Here is a 15,161-nt window from a genome sequence, read left to right as displayed (position 1 = left end):
AAAAAAAAAAAAAAAAAAAAAAATCTAAAGGGGGGGGGGGGTTTAGGTTTTTTTAGGGGGGTTTACATACGTAAAATTACCAAAGGGGGGGGGTTAACCCCCAAACCCTCCCCCCTGCGTACGCGCCTGCTCTGAAATGTTATCTTTATTGAGGGTGACTTGAAAAAGTGAATAACTTGGAAGGGAGAGGTGCAACCTGCCACACGCTTTACCTCTTGGTTGCTTTAATCCATTGCCGAAAATATTTTGGCACCTATCACCCCCCCCCCCCCCCAAACCACGGATACAAATCGACACCCTTGGTTCCTGCTACAGCTCATTTTATGTATGTTATTACCGAAGAAAAAAATGTCAGTCAGTCACTCAATAGTGTCTCACAGTGAATTCTAGAAGGTAAACGGGTTTCCTCTCATAATTTAAATACTAGGACACTGCTAACGTTTAAATTTCGCAGATATGACCAAAGTGACACTGATATTCATAATTCCTGCAAAGTTCTACAGAATTTGATGTTGGCTGCTAATGGGGCACAGTACCTTTAAGTGGGCTGTACTACTTGTAGCCACTTACGCCCTTTATATAGCAAACAATGTCTAAGCGGTAGCCGTTGGTTGAGAGCTGGTTTGATGAGATAATAATAATCATAATCATATTCCGCTTATATAGCGCTTAATACAATGCTTAATCCTTCCTGCCAAAATAGTGCGGACAGGCTTTAAGGAATACAATTCCTTACTAAAAACTCATTCAAGATACCAAGCGCTGTTGACTTTTTTCCACAAAGGAGTTACCATTGTATTACAACTCAAGAAACACAGCAACAGGGAAATAAATAAATTAAATATCATAGTTTATTGTTTATTGTTATTTTGGGTTACATCATTGATTAGTAAATGCGTAAATACACTAAACCGTGGTCAAACTTTGACGAGATGACAAATGAACATTAATTTAATTGATTTTGAAAGACCCCTGTTTCAAATAGTAATGGTCAATTTATATGACTACAACTTCATAACTCACAACTTCTATCCTAAATTGGGATGTCGAGGTTTGCATATATACTGTTTAGACAGTCTAGAAAACTCCTTTATATTCAAGGCATAAATAAAAGTCACAATCAAATTAGTATAGTATACCACATCAGACACGTAGCACTTACAGCAATTTAATCATACATTTTTAATCGTTATTAAAAACTGGGTGTAAAAACTCGCTTCCCTATTCTTCATAAACGTCCCTCCTATAATGCAAAAACAGAAGTCAATAAACTTGTAACTGATTTCATAAATGCCGCTAAAGTTATACAATTTCTTTGGCACAACAAAACCACATTTATAATTTTTTCAAAAATGCAGTTTAAAAAATGTTACCGCTGAAGGATGTACGATTTCATCAATAAACCATATCAAATCAAATCAAATCAAATCAAATCAAATCAAATCAAATATCATACACCTTGGCGTAAGCAATGAGTGAGAGGGGAAAACGCAAAATTGTGAAACAATGCAAAAGATGAAATATAATAAATAATACTTAATAACATTCAAGTAGCTCTGTAATGTTTAAATACTACAGTTATTTCAGTCAGTCACTATTAAAGTATGTTTTAATGCCTTAGAACCATAACAAATTGTTATTTCTAGTGCCAAACGAGAAAAATAGTGACCCTATCATTCCTCCCACCCCCAATGAATGAATGAACTGTAAATAATTTATTTAAAACAAGCTACAACAAATTATTTCAAATTCGTGATGTAGTGATGTCGGTGGCCCTCTCGGTCATGATCTGATGTGATTGTTAGTTGGTCGACGCTTGCTCGTCATCACAGCGAGAACAATGAAGGCGATGGCTATGACCAGCATACCGCCAGCTAAGGCAAAGATGGTGATCTTAGTTGCTTGATTCAATTCTACAGAAGAAAAAACAGAGGGGAGGAAAAACCACACTCATTATTTATGTCGTAAGATCGAATGGTACTATTATTGTACTATATTGTCAGATTAAAAATAACATAATATAGCCTTCAAAATGAGAAAAATGAAACAAAAACAAAAGAAATCAAATTAATGTTTTAATACTAAATAACTGAATGATAATATTGTGATTTGCAGGAGATTCGGTCTCTATGACAATATTGCCAGTTGATTACTAGTCTGAAAGCACATACTCTAATTTGACACTTTACCACTATTCCTTAAGCAGAGCCTAGACCAGTCATTTCTGGCTGTCTTGTCAGGAGCCATTAGAGGCTTTCATAATTGTGGGCAATTACGTTGCAGAACCTCATACATGCAGAACCTCAAACAGAGAGAAAGAACATTTCCAGCATGTTCAGATGCGACATGAATGTTTGAACGCCATCAATGGCAACACATTACTGTTGCAAAATGTCATCAAACTTACTGGATATTTGTGTCTGAGCAGCATCGGCTACGTGGAGGTCAGTACCGCGACGGAGTCTGGTCTTTACCGGTCCATGTGAGAGTGACGCGGTCAAAGATACCGAGGTTAGGCTGACATCACGGCGGACTCGACCTCCTCTCGACAGACAACCGAGTGAGCAGCGGGAGTCGGTGTCCAAAGCGTGACAGAGATGTGCTTTACACTGCATGAAGACCTAGTGAATCAAAGAAATAATTTATAAAGTAAGTCAACCGTGAGAACCCTTGCTGTCATTGTCGATGTGTCATCATAATTTTTGTAGAAAATTACAATGGCTTCAAACTATACTTTGTGCAGTTTTCAAAACTGCGGTTTAACATTTATAACCGACTGACGATGTTCAATGTATGACGTGTACTTCTGATTTTGAACAGATGTACATGGAGAATTGTCAAAGTTATTGTGTACCATTCAATTCCTTGGCTATTACTATGAGGAAAAATAGAATAAAATAAAACCATTCCTTATCGTCAACGAAGAAATTCAGTACAAAATCATTCCTATTTAATGTAGGAAGATCCCATCCAGATCATTTTGTCGTTGCAAGACTTGAAGAAAATATTTAAAAAAACTTATACATCAGCATACAGTTTTCTAAAATCAAGGAGTGAATTCAATATAATTATAGATATCCTATTTACCTGTGGTAGATTGTTCAAGAAACCACCAGCTTTGACAGAAAACTTCCTTTCTTTAAGATCAGAAGAGCGCACAAACTGCACGGAATCGTCCACCGGGCATCTGTGTAAACATACCAACACAAATGTAAAATCAATACGTGAACCATGATACAGAAATAAGGTGTACACAAACAGAAATGTGAACATTCTTTGAGTTATGTGTCATCAATTTTTTTTTTTTTTTTTTTTTGCTTTTGAAAGAAACTTTCATTTAACATATTGACCATGTAAGTGGATATTTGAATAGATTTAAACTTAAACGAAAGTTCATGATCTTAAAAAATGACATATTTGCATGGTCACATTACATTACAACTTATAAGAATTATTTGAGAGGTGTCATTTAGCAATCAAAGATTGATGTTGCTGTTGTCACAATTACACAAAGCAGTTATATATAGTTATTTAAATATTGTATTGTGGTGCCATAAATGATTAAACAAATTTAGTAGAAGTATCAAATGAGTAAAAATGGGAACCTAATTCAGATGAACGTACCCATCAGATATAAGAACGTGTCTCATCACTGCAGTTGTCTTTGCGGATGGCGACATCCAACAAGACTCGAGGAAGAGACTAAACCCGTCTACAGTCACCAAGCTCACATCAAAGAACAGCTCCTCTCCCACCTCGACTTCCAGCTCGGCACCTTCCCGCTCTTGATGGGCACCTTGAAGTCCTGGTCGCGATATTGCTTGATCTCCAGCGAGAAGTTACCCAGTCCTGTTAGTTCTTTGGTGTTGTCTCCTGCGATGAGACTGTCCACCTGTGCCTTGGTGAGTTGGTCTCGGGTCAGCACGCATTGCACAGGAATGGACCGTCGGTTGTCGTGGAAGATGGTCTCGTGATCGTGGTCGCTGCTCGGGAAATAGACGACGTTGTGGAATTTCAAAGCCATCACGGTAGTCTGTATATAAAATCAAGATCAAAGGAATTGACAAAATTGATATTTTTTAAAATAATATATCGATTATCATTACATTAAATTCGTTCTCAGCAGCATTTACAGTACAAGCAAATTTCGCCGTGAAGGGGATTGGGGTGGAATGGCTGTTGTCTTTAGAACGAATATCAAATTTCCAGTTTCCATTACATCACAAAGTTATATTAGTTTATCCTTTCCCTCTTCATCAATGCATTAATAATATTCACGGATTTAATGATTATGAGGTTGAGACTGTGATTTCATGTTTGTCCTACATAATACATCTGTTATGTTTCAGTCATTGCAACAGGCTCATTTCATCTCAGCTGCAGTGAGAAGATCTCGCAGCCAAAAAAATAGATGGCGATTGCCCGAATTATGATTAATTTTTAAATCGTCGTTACATCGCCCCCATATAAAAAAATGCACGATGAGGTTTATTGTAACTTCATCAGGTATACTTCTGATAGGCACTCACCTCAACTTGGGTGCCGCACTGATCGTAGAATGTTGACAGGCGAGCCATGTTGTCTCCGAGTGGGTTTGCACGACATGCTGGGTCCGTGAAGCTGATTGACTGGGGTGAGTCGACTCCAGGAACGGTGGTTGGTATGAAGACGGTCATAGAACTACCGGTACACCTGACGGTTAGAGCTGTTTAAAAGAAAGATCATTGTCTCTCTTGATAATTGACGTGTACATTTTAAAACAGCTTTGTCTTTTACTCATCGGGTGCCAAGAGATATAAGCTAAATGTCATACTGTTTTTTCCTGTCAAGATTTATGATCATTTTATCATACAAGATTCATACTTGAGATATTGTATCTATACTTGACAATTAAAATAAAGAAAAAAGGTAAAATCATCCGCATGTACATGTAAGACGCCAACAAATCGATTAAAGATACAAATAAACACAAAAAGCCACGCATCTCTTTAAAAAAAAATCGCCTGAACATACCAACTTCACAGAGAGGTCCAAAGAAGCCAACAAGACACCTGCATCGCATGTCATCAGGTGCAGAAGGGACGCATTCACCACCGTTCTTGCAGGGGTCTGGATGGCATGGATCTAATGACACTTCACAGTTCACGCCTCCCAAACCCGGAGGGCACACGCATCTAAATAGAGATATTCGAAGTGAATTCTAACGAAAAATACAAGATTTGATTTCTAGAAGTGAACAATTGCTGTATCTTCTATTTGATGATATGACCTGTTATCAAAATAATCTGTGTTTCTGTTGAAAGCTACACATTTTTATCTTATATTACTTAACGAAGAATACGTTTTTCTTTATTAAGTAACACAATTTGGTTGTCTTATGCCGATTTTGAGCGGTACAGCAATTACTCCTGAAGTTTGAACGAAATATTATAAAGATTATGAAGTCTTATCATATTATTTCTCCTGATCAAATCGTAATGCATTTGTTTTCTGACAGCATCATGTTTCGATAAAATGTTTCGAATGATTTTACAGACGAAGATAGCTTTTGTTCTTAATCATTACATTATTAAAGTTGGTACTAAAAAAATTCCTTACGTGTATCGACCGGCTTCATAGTTGACACAGGTTCCAGCCCGGCAAGGTGAAGACACACATGGATCTACAGGGATATCACAATGTTCTCCAACAAATCCTTGGTGACAGATACATTCGAAGGAACCAGGGATGTTTCGGCAGACCTTGTTTCCTGGGCACACGGGGACACTCTGCATGCATTCATTTACGTCTAGGTCACATCTATCTCCTTGATAACCCATTGGACATACACAAACGAAACCATGCTCCGTCGGCTGGCAAGTGGCACCATGGTGACAAGGGTGGCTCTGGCAGGCATCTTGGTTAACCTCGCAATGACGTCCTGTAAATCCTGGCTTACATTCACAACGGTAGTCATCGATTCCGTCAAAGCAAGTTGCTCCATTGAGACATGGATAACTAGAACACTCATCTATGTTGACCTCGCAATATCTTCCACCAAAACCAGGTTGGCATCTGCAGGTGTAATCGTTGATACCATCAACGCAAAGTGCCCCATTCCTACACATGTTTTTGATGCATTCATCTCTGTTGATTTCACAGTCCCTCCCTTCAAAACCAGGAGTACAATAACAAGTGTACCCATCAACTCCATCTACACAAGTGGCTCCATTTTTACATGAGTCTATACTACAATCGTTGATATTGAATGCACAATCTGTTCCGTAAAACCCAGGGGCACAACGACATTCATATCGTCCAGGCATATCTGTGCAACTTGCGCCATTTTGACAAGGGTTGCTTTCGCATTCATCAACGTCAACCTCACAATCCCTCCCAATGAAGCCGGGATGACAGTGACAAACGTAACCATTTACCTGGTCCTGACAAAAACCGCCATTTTGACAAGGATGTGAACCACACTCATCTCGGTTGATTTCACAATCGCGTCCTTCAAAGCCAGGTGAACAATGGCAGTCATAACCATCGATTCTATCCTGGCATGTTGAACCATGACGACAAGGCATGCTCATGCATTCGTCAACATTGATCTCACAGTTATGTCCCACAAACCCTGGTCTGCAGTGACACATATACTGGTCGATAGAGTCTAAACAGGTACCACCATTCAAACAAGGACTGATATTACATTCGTTGATGTCTATTTCGCAGTTGCGCCCTTCAAATCCATTGCTGCAAACGCAGTCATAATCAGCCACCAAATCCCTGCAAGTGGCTCCATTCATACAAGGTCGGCTATGGCATTCATCTGTGTTAATTTCACAGTAAATCCCCATAAAACCAGGCGCACACTGACAAGTGTAACCGCCGACTTCATCTATACATACGGCTCCATTCAGACATGGGTGACTTTCGCATTCGTTCATTTCCAGTTCACAGAACAATCCATAGAAGCCTTGAGCACAGTGACAGGAGAAACCACCAGCCATGTCACGACAGGTTGCTCCGTTCATACATGGCATGCTTTGGCATTCATCTACATTGACTTCACAGTTTTTCCCTGTAAATCCATATGAGCAATTACACATATAGTCATTTATTGCATCATGACAGATGCCACTATTTTGGCATGGATGGCTCGTACATTCATCAAAGTTTACCTCGCACATCCTACCAACAAACCCTGGTGGACATAGGCACCTAAAGTTGGCTGCTTCATCGACACAAGTACCGCCATTTGTACACGGATAACTTGCACATTCGTCAATATTGACTTCACAGTTCAGTCCGACAAACCCAATGGGGCAGACGCACTCATACCTGCCCACACGATCCACACACGTAGCTCCATGAAGACAGGGATTACTGGAACACTCGTTCTCCTCGACTTCACAGTTCATCCCCATATAACCGGGTCTGCAGTTACACCTGTATCCACCAGGACCATCCATGCAAGTTCCATTGTTCAAACATGGATGACTTGCACATTCATTGATGTCCTGCTCACAGTGAAGTCCTATGAAACCATTCGGACAGACACATATATAAGCATTGAAACGATCAACACAGGTAGCACCATTCAGGCATGGCATGCTCATGCATTCATCACGCTCATTTTCACATGTTTTACCGACATAACCTGGTGGGCAATGACACATAAAATCATTAATCTTGTCCTCACATCTTGCGCCATTTTGACATGGATGACTTGCACATTCATCCGTTTCGAATTCACACAACATTCCGTAGAACCCAGGTGAACAGTGGCACATGTATCTATTGACCTGATCTTGACAAGTTGCCCCGTTTCGACAAGGGTCACTCGCACATTCATTGATGTTTTCCCCACAGTTCTTGCCTCTGAAACCAGGAGTACAATCACAATGATAATCTGCTAGCTGATCCAAACAAACACCACCATTGAGGCACGGTCTACTTTGGCATTCATTTATGTTGTTAAGACATTTTTACCATCAAAACCGAGAGGACAGATACATATGAAATCAGCAATCTGATCAACGCAGGTTGCTCCGTTAGCGCAAGGATTACTACTGCATTCATTTGCATTAATTTCGCAGTCCCTTCCTTCAAAACCTGGACTGCAAAAGCAGCGATAACCATCAACACGGTCTTCACATGTAGCTCCGTTAACACACGGCATGCTCATGCATTCGTTCTTTTCAATTTCACAGTTCATTCCAAAGAAACCAGATGTGCAGTTACACCGATAACCGTCGATGCCATCCATGCACCTACCCCCATTTTGGCATGGATGGCTTGCGCACTCGTTTCGGTTTGTCTCACAGTTCTCACCAAAGAAACCTGGAACACAAGTGCACTCGTAGTAAGCCAGTCGGTCTGTGCAGGTGGCGCCATTCAAACAAGGTTGGCTTTCACATTCATTGATTTCTCGCTCACAGTCAAGACCGATATATCCCGGTACGCAGAGGCAATGATAACCATCAACTTGGTCAACACAGTGTGCACCATTCTGGCAATGATCACTGGCGCAATCATCATGATCAAACTCGCAGTCACGTCCATAGTAACCAGCAGGACAGTCACAACTGTAACTATTCTCAAGATCCCTGCATGTTGCATCGTTTTGACATGGCATACTAATACATTCGTTCCATTCAAACTGGCATTCTCTGCCGAAGAACCCAGGTCGACAGATGCAGTTATACTCTTCAATCCGGTCCTCGCACATGCCCCCATTTTGACATGGTTGACTTGCACAGTCGTCTATATTAACTTCACAATCTCTGCCTGTGAAACCGGGCATACACTCACATTCATAACCGTTAAATTTGTCCTGACACATTCCTCCATGTTGGCAAGGATGTGATGCACATTCATTCCTTTCGAATTCACAGTTTGGACCATCGAAACCTGATACACACTGACATGTATAACCACCTGCTACATCAACGCAAGTAGCATTATTCTGACATGGTTGGCTGGAGCACTCGTCGACATCTGTCTCACAATTCACCCCGAAAAATCCCATGGGGCAGACACATTCGTATCCATTGACCTTATCAATGCAAGTTCCTCTATTCAAGCATGGCTCGCTCCTGCATTCGTTAATCTCTTGTTCACAATTACGACCCTGGAATCCAGGAAAACATTCACAAAAGTAATCATTGATAAGGTCCGTGCAAATGCCTTCGTGTCCACAAGGAGCACTTGCACATTCATCTCGTTCAGTTTCGCACAAGGCACCCATGAAACCAATTGGACAAACGCAGTGGTATCCATTGGCTTGGTCAACGCACGTTGCACCATTCTGACAAGGTGAACTGTTGCATTCATCTATGTTTACCTCACAGCTTCTACCGATAAAACCAGGCATACATTCGCATGTGTAGTCATTAAGCAAGTCTGTGCACACACCTCCATTTTGGCATGGCACACTGCTGCATTCATCTATCTCCCGACCACACTCAGGCCCTGTATACCCAGGCGCACATTGGCATCGGTATTCATTAACACGATCAACACAAGTCGCACCATTTCTGCACGGGACACTATTGCATTCGTTAATGTCCACTTGGCACCTTCGTCCTTCAAAACCACCTTGACACATGCAAGAAAACTCAGCAACTCCGTCGATACAAATTCCGCCATTTTCACACGGAGAGCTCTGGCATTCATCTATATTTATTCTGCAGTTTGGTCCTTCAAAACCAGCCGAACAATTACATGTATAACCGTTGTCCATGTCTATACATCGGCCACCATTCTCACACGGATGGCTGGCACATTCGTCAAAATTTACCTCACAAATGGGACCCTGGAAACCGGGAAGACACTGACATGAATAGCTGTCCAGCATATCTTTACAGAGAGCTCCATTCTGGCATGGGTTACTGAGACACTCATTGGTCTCGTTCTCACATCTCATCCCTTCATACCCAGGAGCACATACACATGTAAACATGCCAACCTCGTCAATACAGGTGGCCCCATTGTCACACATATTCATCATGCATTCATTGATTTCAAACTCGCAATCTCTACCGACAAAACCTGGTGCGCATGCGCAACGATACTCGTCAAATCCATCGATGCAACTTGCACCATTTTGGCACGGATTACTTGTACACTCGTTTTTCTCATGCACACAGTTAGGTCCATCGTATGGTGATAAACAACAACAAGTATAGCCATTGAACTGGTCTACACATTCTCCTCCGTTCTGACACGGATTGCTATCACATTCGTTAATTTCAAGCTCACAATCTTTCCCTTCGTATCCGGATGGACAGAGACACATATAATCTCCAAGTAAATCTGTACATTGTCCCCCATTGCGGCATGGATCACTATCGCATTCGTTTGTCTCCATTTCGCAGTTGATACCCTCGTATCCAGGACTGCACTGGCATCTGTATGCATCGATGACGTCATCACATGTAGCTCCATTGCGGCAGGGGTCACTAGCGCATTCATTGGTTTCATTCTCACACCTATTACCATAGAAACCTGAAACGCAAAGGCATGAAAAGCCACCAGCTTCATCAACACAGGTAGCTCCGTTCTCACACATGTTCACGATACACTCGTTGATCTCAAACTGACATTGTCGACCAATAAATCCACGCGGGCAATCACAAGTGTAACCGTCCAGTCTGTCTCTGCAGGATCCTCCATTCAGACAAGGTCCACTCACACATTCGTCTGTTTCAATCTCACAGTTGTCTCCTTCATAACCAGGTTGACAGCAGCAGGTATATCCTCCAACTGATCGACACAGTCGGCACCGTTCTCACAAGGAGAGCTCAAGCATTCATCTATTTCCAACTCGCAATCGCCTCCTTCGTAGCCTTCAGTGCAGTTGCAGAAGTAACCGTTGACTCGATCGATGCAAGGGGAGCCATACTGACACGGATCACTCGCACATTCATTTATGTTAACCTCACAGTACTGGCCTTCGAAACCTGGGACACAGTCACACGTGTAATCGAGGAGTCCATCGACACAAAGGGCATCATTTGCACACAGGTTAATAACACAGAAGTCGATATCAACTTCACAGTTATCTCCTTCAAATCCCATCGGACATGAGCAATCGTATCCATCCAAATAGTCAGTGCAGTTCGCCCCATTTTGACATGGGTTACTGTCACATTCGTTGATTTCAAATTCGCAGTTGTCACCACCATAACCAGAAACACAGCTACAGGTATAGCCGTCAACCCTATCAGCACATGTGGCATTCTGCACGCATGGGTTACTAGAGCATTCATCGATATCAACCTCACAGTCAACTCCTTCGAAACCAGATGCACAAGAACAGAAATATCCGTCAAGTTCGTCCTGACATGTAGCACCATTCTGACAGGGCATACTCTTGCACTCGTCGGTTTCAGTCTCGCAGAGAGTGCCTTATAGCCTAAGACACATGTGCACATAAACTCAGCGACCAGATCTACACATGTTGCTCCATTTTGACATTCTATAGTGGCACACTCATTGATATCTATTTCGCAGGTGTCGCCCTCATATCCAGAATTACAGTCACAATTGTATTCATCTACCATATCTATGCATTGTGAGTTGACAGAGCACGGGTTACTTGCACATTCGTCAATTTCGTTTTGGCAGAGATTGCCATCAAAACCTGGAAGACAACTGCAGTTATACCCGGCAACCTGGTCATTACATGTAGCATTGTTCTGACACGGCATGCTTGCACATTCATGTATGTCAACCTCGCAGAAAAGTCCGTCAAAACCCTCGAGGCAGTCACATTCATACCCGGCAACCCTGTCCACGCACACAGCTCCGTTCTCGCAAGTATTGTTTGAACACTCATCAATGTCGATTTCGCAGAATATGCCGTCGTATCCCGAAATGCATTCGCAATAGTAGCCAGCAATGACATCCACACAGGTAGCTCCATTCTTACATTCATTTGCAATACATTCATCGATGTTTTCCTCACAGAGATCTCCTTCAAAACCAGTAGCGCAGATGCATGTGAATTCATCAACGCTATCCTCACAAGCGGCACCGTTCAAGCATGGCATTGAGGCGCATTCATCTATGTTTGCATCGCAGTTGACGCCATCAAACCCACCAGGACACACACAAAGGTAGCTGTTCACAAGGTCTTGGCATGTTGCACCATTAGTGCAGGGGTTACTGTCACATTCTAGAATCTCACTCCCGCAGTTGACTCCTTCATATCCTCCTGCGCATGTGCACGTGTAACCACCAATGACATCAGTACAGGTACCCCCATTTATGCATGGCGTGCTTGCGCACTCGTCTGTCTCAGCTTCACAGTCAACACCAAAGTATCCAGCGACGCAGTTGCACTGATATGCGTTGATCAGATCAATACATGTGGCTCCATTCTGACAAGAACTGCTATCACATTCATTGATTTCTGTCTCACAATTCGTTCCTTCATAACCACCAAGGCAATCACACTGGTAAGAATCAAACAGATCCTGACAGGTAGCACCATTCAGACAAGGGTCACTGGCACATTCATTGATTTCGTCGCTGCACGTGTCCCCCTCCCACCCACTCTCACAGTCACACCTAAATTCATCGATTAGGTCAACACACGTAGCCCCGTTCACACATGGAGAGCTCTCGCACTCGTTGATCTCTATTTCGCAGTTGGTGCCGATGAAACCAGATAAGCAGGTACAATTGTATCCACTGATGGCCAACTCCGTACAAGAGCCGCCATTTTGACAAGGAGAGCTGAGGCATTCGGACGCAACTTCACAGAAATCCCCGCTGAAGAAGGCAAGGCATGAGCAGCTGTAACCAAGGTATTCGTCCTCGCATGTACCGCCGTTTAAGCAGACTACGTTGTTTGTGATGCATTCGTTGATTTCAGCTGTACAGTCTGAGGCTGAATCTTCATATCCTTCGAGACACTCTTTGGAGCCGTCGGAATCGCACGTGTAATGGCCGCTGTCATCATCCGTGTCCTTACAATAGGTTCCACAAGAGATACTGTAGTAGAACTCGTCGCAGTAGAATGCATAATCAGCTTCCAAACTGAAACAAAAATATGGATTAGAAAGGATGAAAAACAGCAAGCGATTTCATTGTGCAAATACAAAAACGCGAAGTTATAAAAAAGCAATATAAAGGTAATACCTAATAAGAGAGAAAAAAGGGAGGTAACTTTACATGCACTGAAAATAAATTTATTATATGACACTTTCCTCATCTCAAATCAAATGAATTAAAACAACGTAACGTCTGGTGTAATGTGTTTCATTAAAAAGGAGATCGAGTAACAAGAGAATATCAGTTCTTTAAGGAATGCACTATAAGAAATGGTCCACCGTGGAAGAAGTATTTTGATTATAATCCTATGATATACACTGTAGAAAAGAAAGTGTTACCCACTATTTCTGTATTGATTAACGTTTTTCATCTGTTTTTACCTTTTGTAATTATTGTACAGTGAGTTTAATGATTATTGTTATCGTGATGCATGTACGAATTACTTATAAATAAAACATTTAAAAGATTAAAAAATATATATACATGTATATCAATTCCTTCATTCTATGTCATCAATCTCGTCTCGTTCGCTGCAAACCTGCCACCTTTTATGCTATGTGGCGTAAAATACCTATTGCGTATACCTATCACATATTGCGTGTCGATGAGATAATTCAATCAGCGCATTAAATATTAATGCAATAGGAGGTTCATTTCAAGAATTGTATAAACACTGCAAGATGGTATTAATTGGACCTATACAACATTTATATCTCTTTCATGGTAGCCTGGGTTTGTGATAGAAATATATATATATATATATATATATATATATATATATATATCACATAAATATCACACATTTCAAATATTCTAAAGAAACTTCTCTGAACGAACCTCGTTTTCGAGAGTGTTCGAGATCCAACGAACAATAGTGTTTCCACGCTGGCGACATCAACAGATGTTTCTGGTGTACCAGAGATGATCGTGGTGTAGCTGTCTACCAACGTCGTACCGTCATCGTCGACATCCACGACCGTAATACGAAGTTCCACAGTACCCTTCAGTGTGAGAAAGCAGCGTGGAAGACATAAGTAGAGAATGTGTTTGGTTTCTCGATCTAATAATTATTCCAAAAGTTTACATTACAACACGATTGCAAAGACGTTCGATAAATCAATTCAAAGGCAGTTTTAATTCCCTATTGTAAATCCCTTAGAACACATACTGTGTCATTGTAATTAAGGCACATTTGAGTAGGTGATGAACAGGGCTATTGAAATTACGTTAGGTTGATTTATTTAGGTTCTTTTATCGTGTTTTATGCTAAGTAAAATAAAGAAGGAAATATAGAAACATATTATTAACCACACAAGAGTTTAAAAGCTTTTAAGAGGTTTTCCTGTAAGTTCAGAATGTGTATTGACCTAGGGCAATTAAAGAAAAAATGATGGAGCCAATAACGTGGGTCCTCTTTTTTTTACATATGTATCTAACACCTTTTAGGTAAGAAATATAGTCTCAGCCTCTTTACTTAAATGTGATCTCATCTATACACCGATACGGGCGAATTTTCATGGATGTGAGCCCTCTACGTTTATCATTACACGCTGGGGGGCTTCTATCAGCTTGCGCTTTCATCTTGCATGCAACGATCATTGCTTTCTCACAGACAAACCACTTATTATTCCTTGCCGCTTTCGGACATTTCAACTTCATTTTGTCTAAATTTATTTCATTTACGATGGATGAATGGGTAGATGATGTCCGTCATGGCGAGTTTTGCGTGCGTTTTCGGCAATCGAAGTTTGGGAGACGCCGTTGTAACGGTGTCCCACATATTCATTATCGTGTATGTTAACATGCAGATGATTTTATTGAATTGAAGAGAGTGAGAGACGGAATGATTTAGAGTTAGAATATAAATAATTCAAGGAATTTTAGCTAGCTGGAGCAGAGTTGTGAGTTCGATCTTACGGTACGGAGGCACTCTCACCACACCGCCAGTAGATGCGGGCCTAAGTACGAACGAGCTCTCGCTCATTCAACTTTCCCATTCAGGTGCTATCCAGAAGCCCCCAGCTGCCCCCAACTGTAGCGCCACTTACGGCGGCTTGCGTGGAAGGTCGCCCAAAGTGTATTTGTGTATAGTGCTGTTTAAACTATCGTGACTGTTCACA

At 41.4% G+C, this 15,161-nt stretch overlaps 2 protein-coding genes across 2 annotated transcripts; both read right to left on the bottom strand.

The window, feature by feature from the left end:
• Positions 1–833: 833 nt before the first annotated feature.
• LOC115918170 (neurogenic locus notch homolog protein 1-like) lies at positions 834–14,821 on the bottom strand. Its single transcript, XM_030972780.1, is given in 12 exon segments — positions 834–1,913; positions 2,408–2,621; positions 3,088–3,187; positions 3,625–4,033; positions 4,530–4,705; positions 5,014–5,174; positions 5,599–7,956; positions 7,959–10,762; positions 10,765–11,055; positions 11,058–13,026; positions 13,879–14,101; positions 14,725–14,821. Coding segments are annotated over 9 exon segments (8,385 nt in total). The 3' UTR covers positions 834–1,913; positions 2,408–2,621; positions 3,088–3,187; positions 3,625–3,727.
• LOC582097 (oncoprotein-induced transcript 3 protein-like) lies at positions 1,783–3,680 on the bottom strand. The gene is made up of 4 exons (XM_030972782.1): positions 3,625–3,680; positions 3,088–3,187; positions 2,408–2,621; positions 1,783–1,913 (listed from the first exon to the last, which is right to left on the bottom strand). The coding sequence occupies exons 1-4, from the start codon at positions 3,678–3,680 to the stop codon at positions 1,783–1,785; spliced, it is 501 nt and encodes a 166-aa protein (XP_030828642.1).
• Positions 14,822–15,161: the final 340 nt, after the last annotated feature.

Source organism: Strongylocentrotus purpuratus, unplaced genomic scaffold, assembly GCF_000002235.5.
Source record: "Strongylocentrotus purpuratus isolate Spur 01 unplaced genomic scaffold, Spur_5.0 spur5_scaffold_6, whole genome shotgun sequence".
In the NCBI taxonomy this organism is placed as follows: domain Eukaryota; kingdom Metazoa; phylum Echinodermata; class Echinoidea; order Camarodonta; family Strongylocentrotidae; genus Strongylocentrotus; species Strongylocentrotus purpuratus.
The sequence above is the reverse complement of the archived record's forward strand: the minus strand, read 5'-3'. Positions and strand labels throughout refer to the sequence as shown.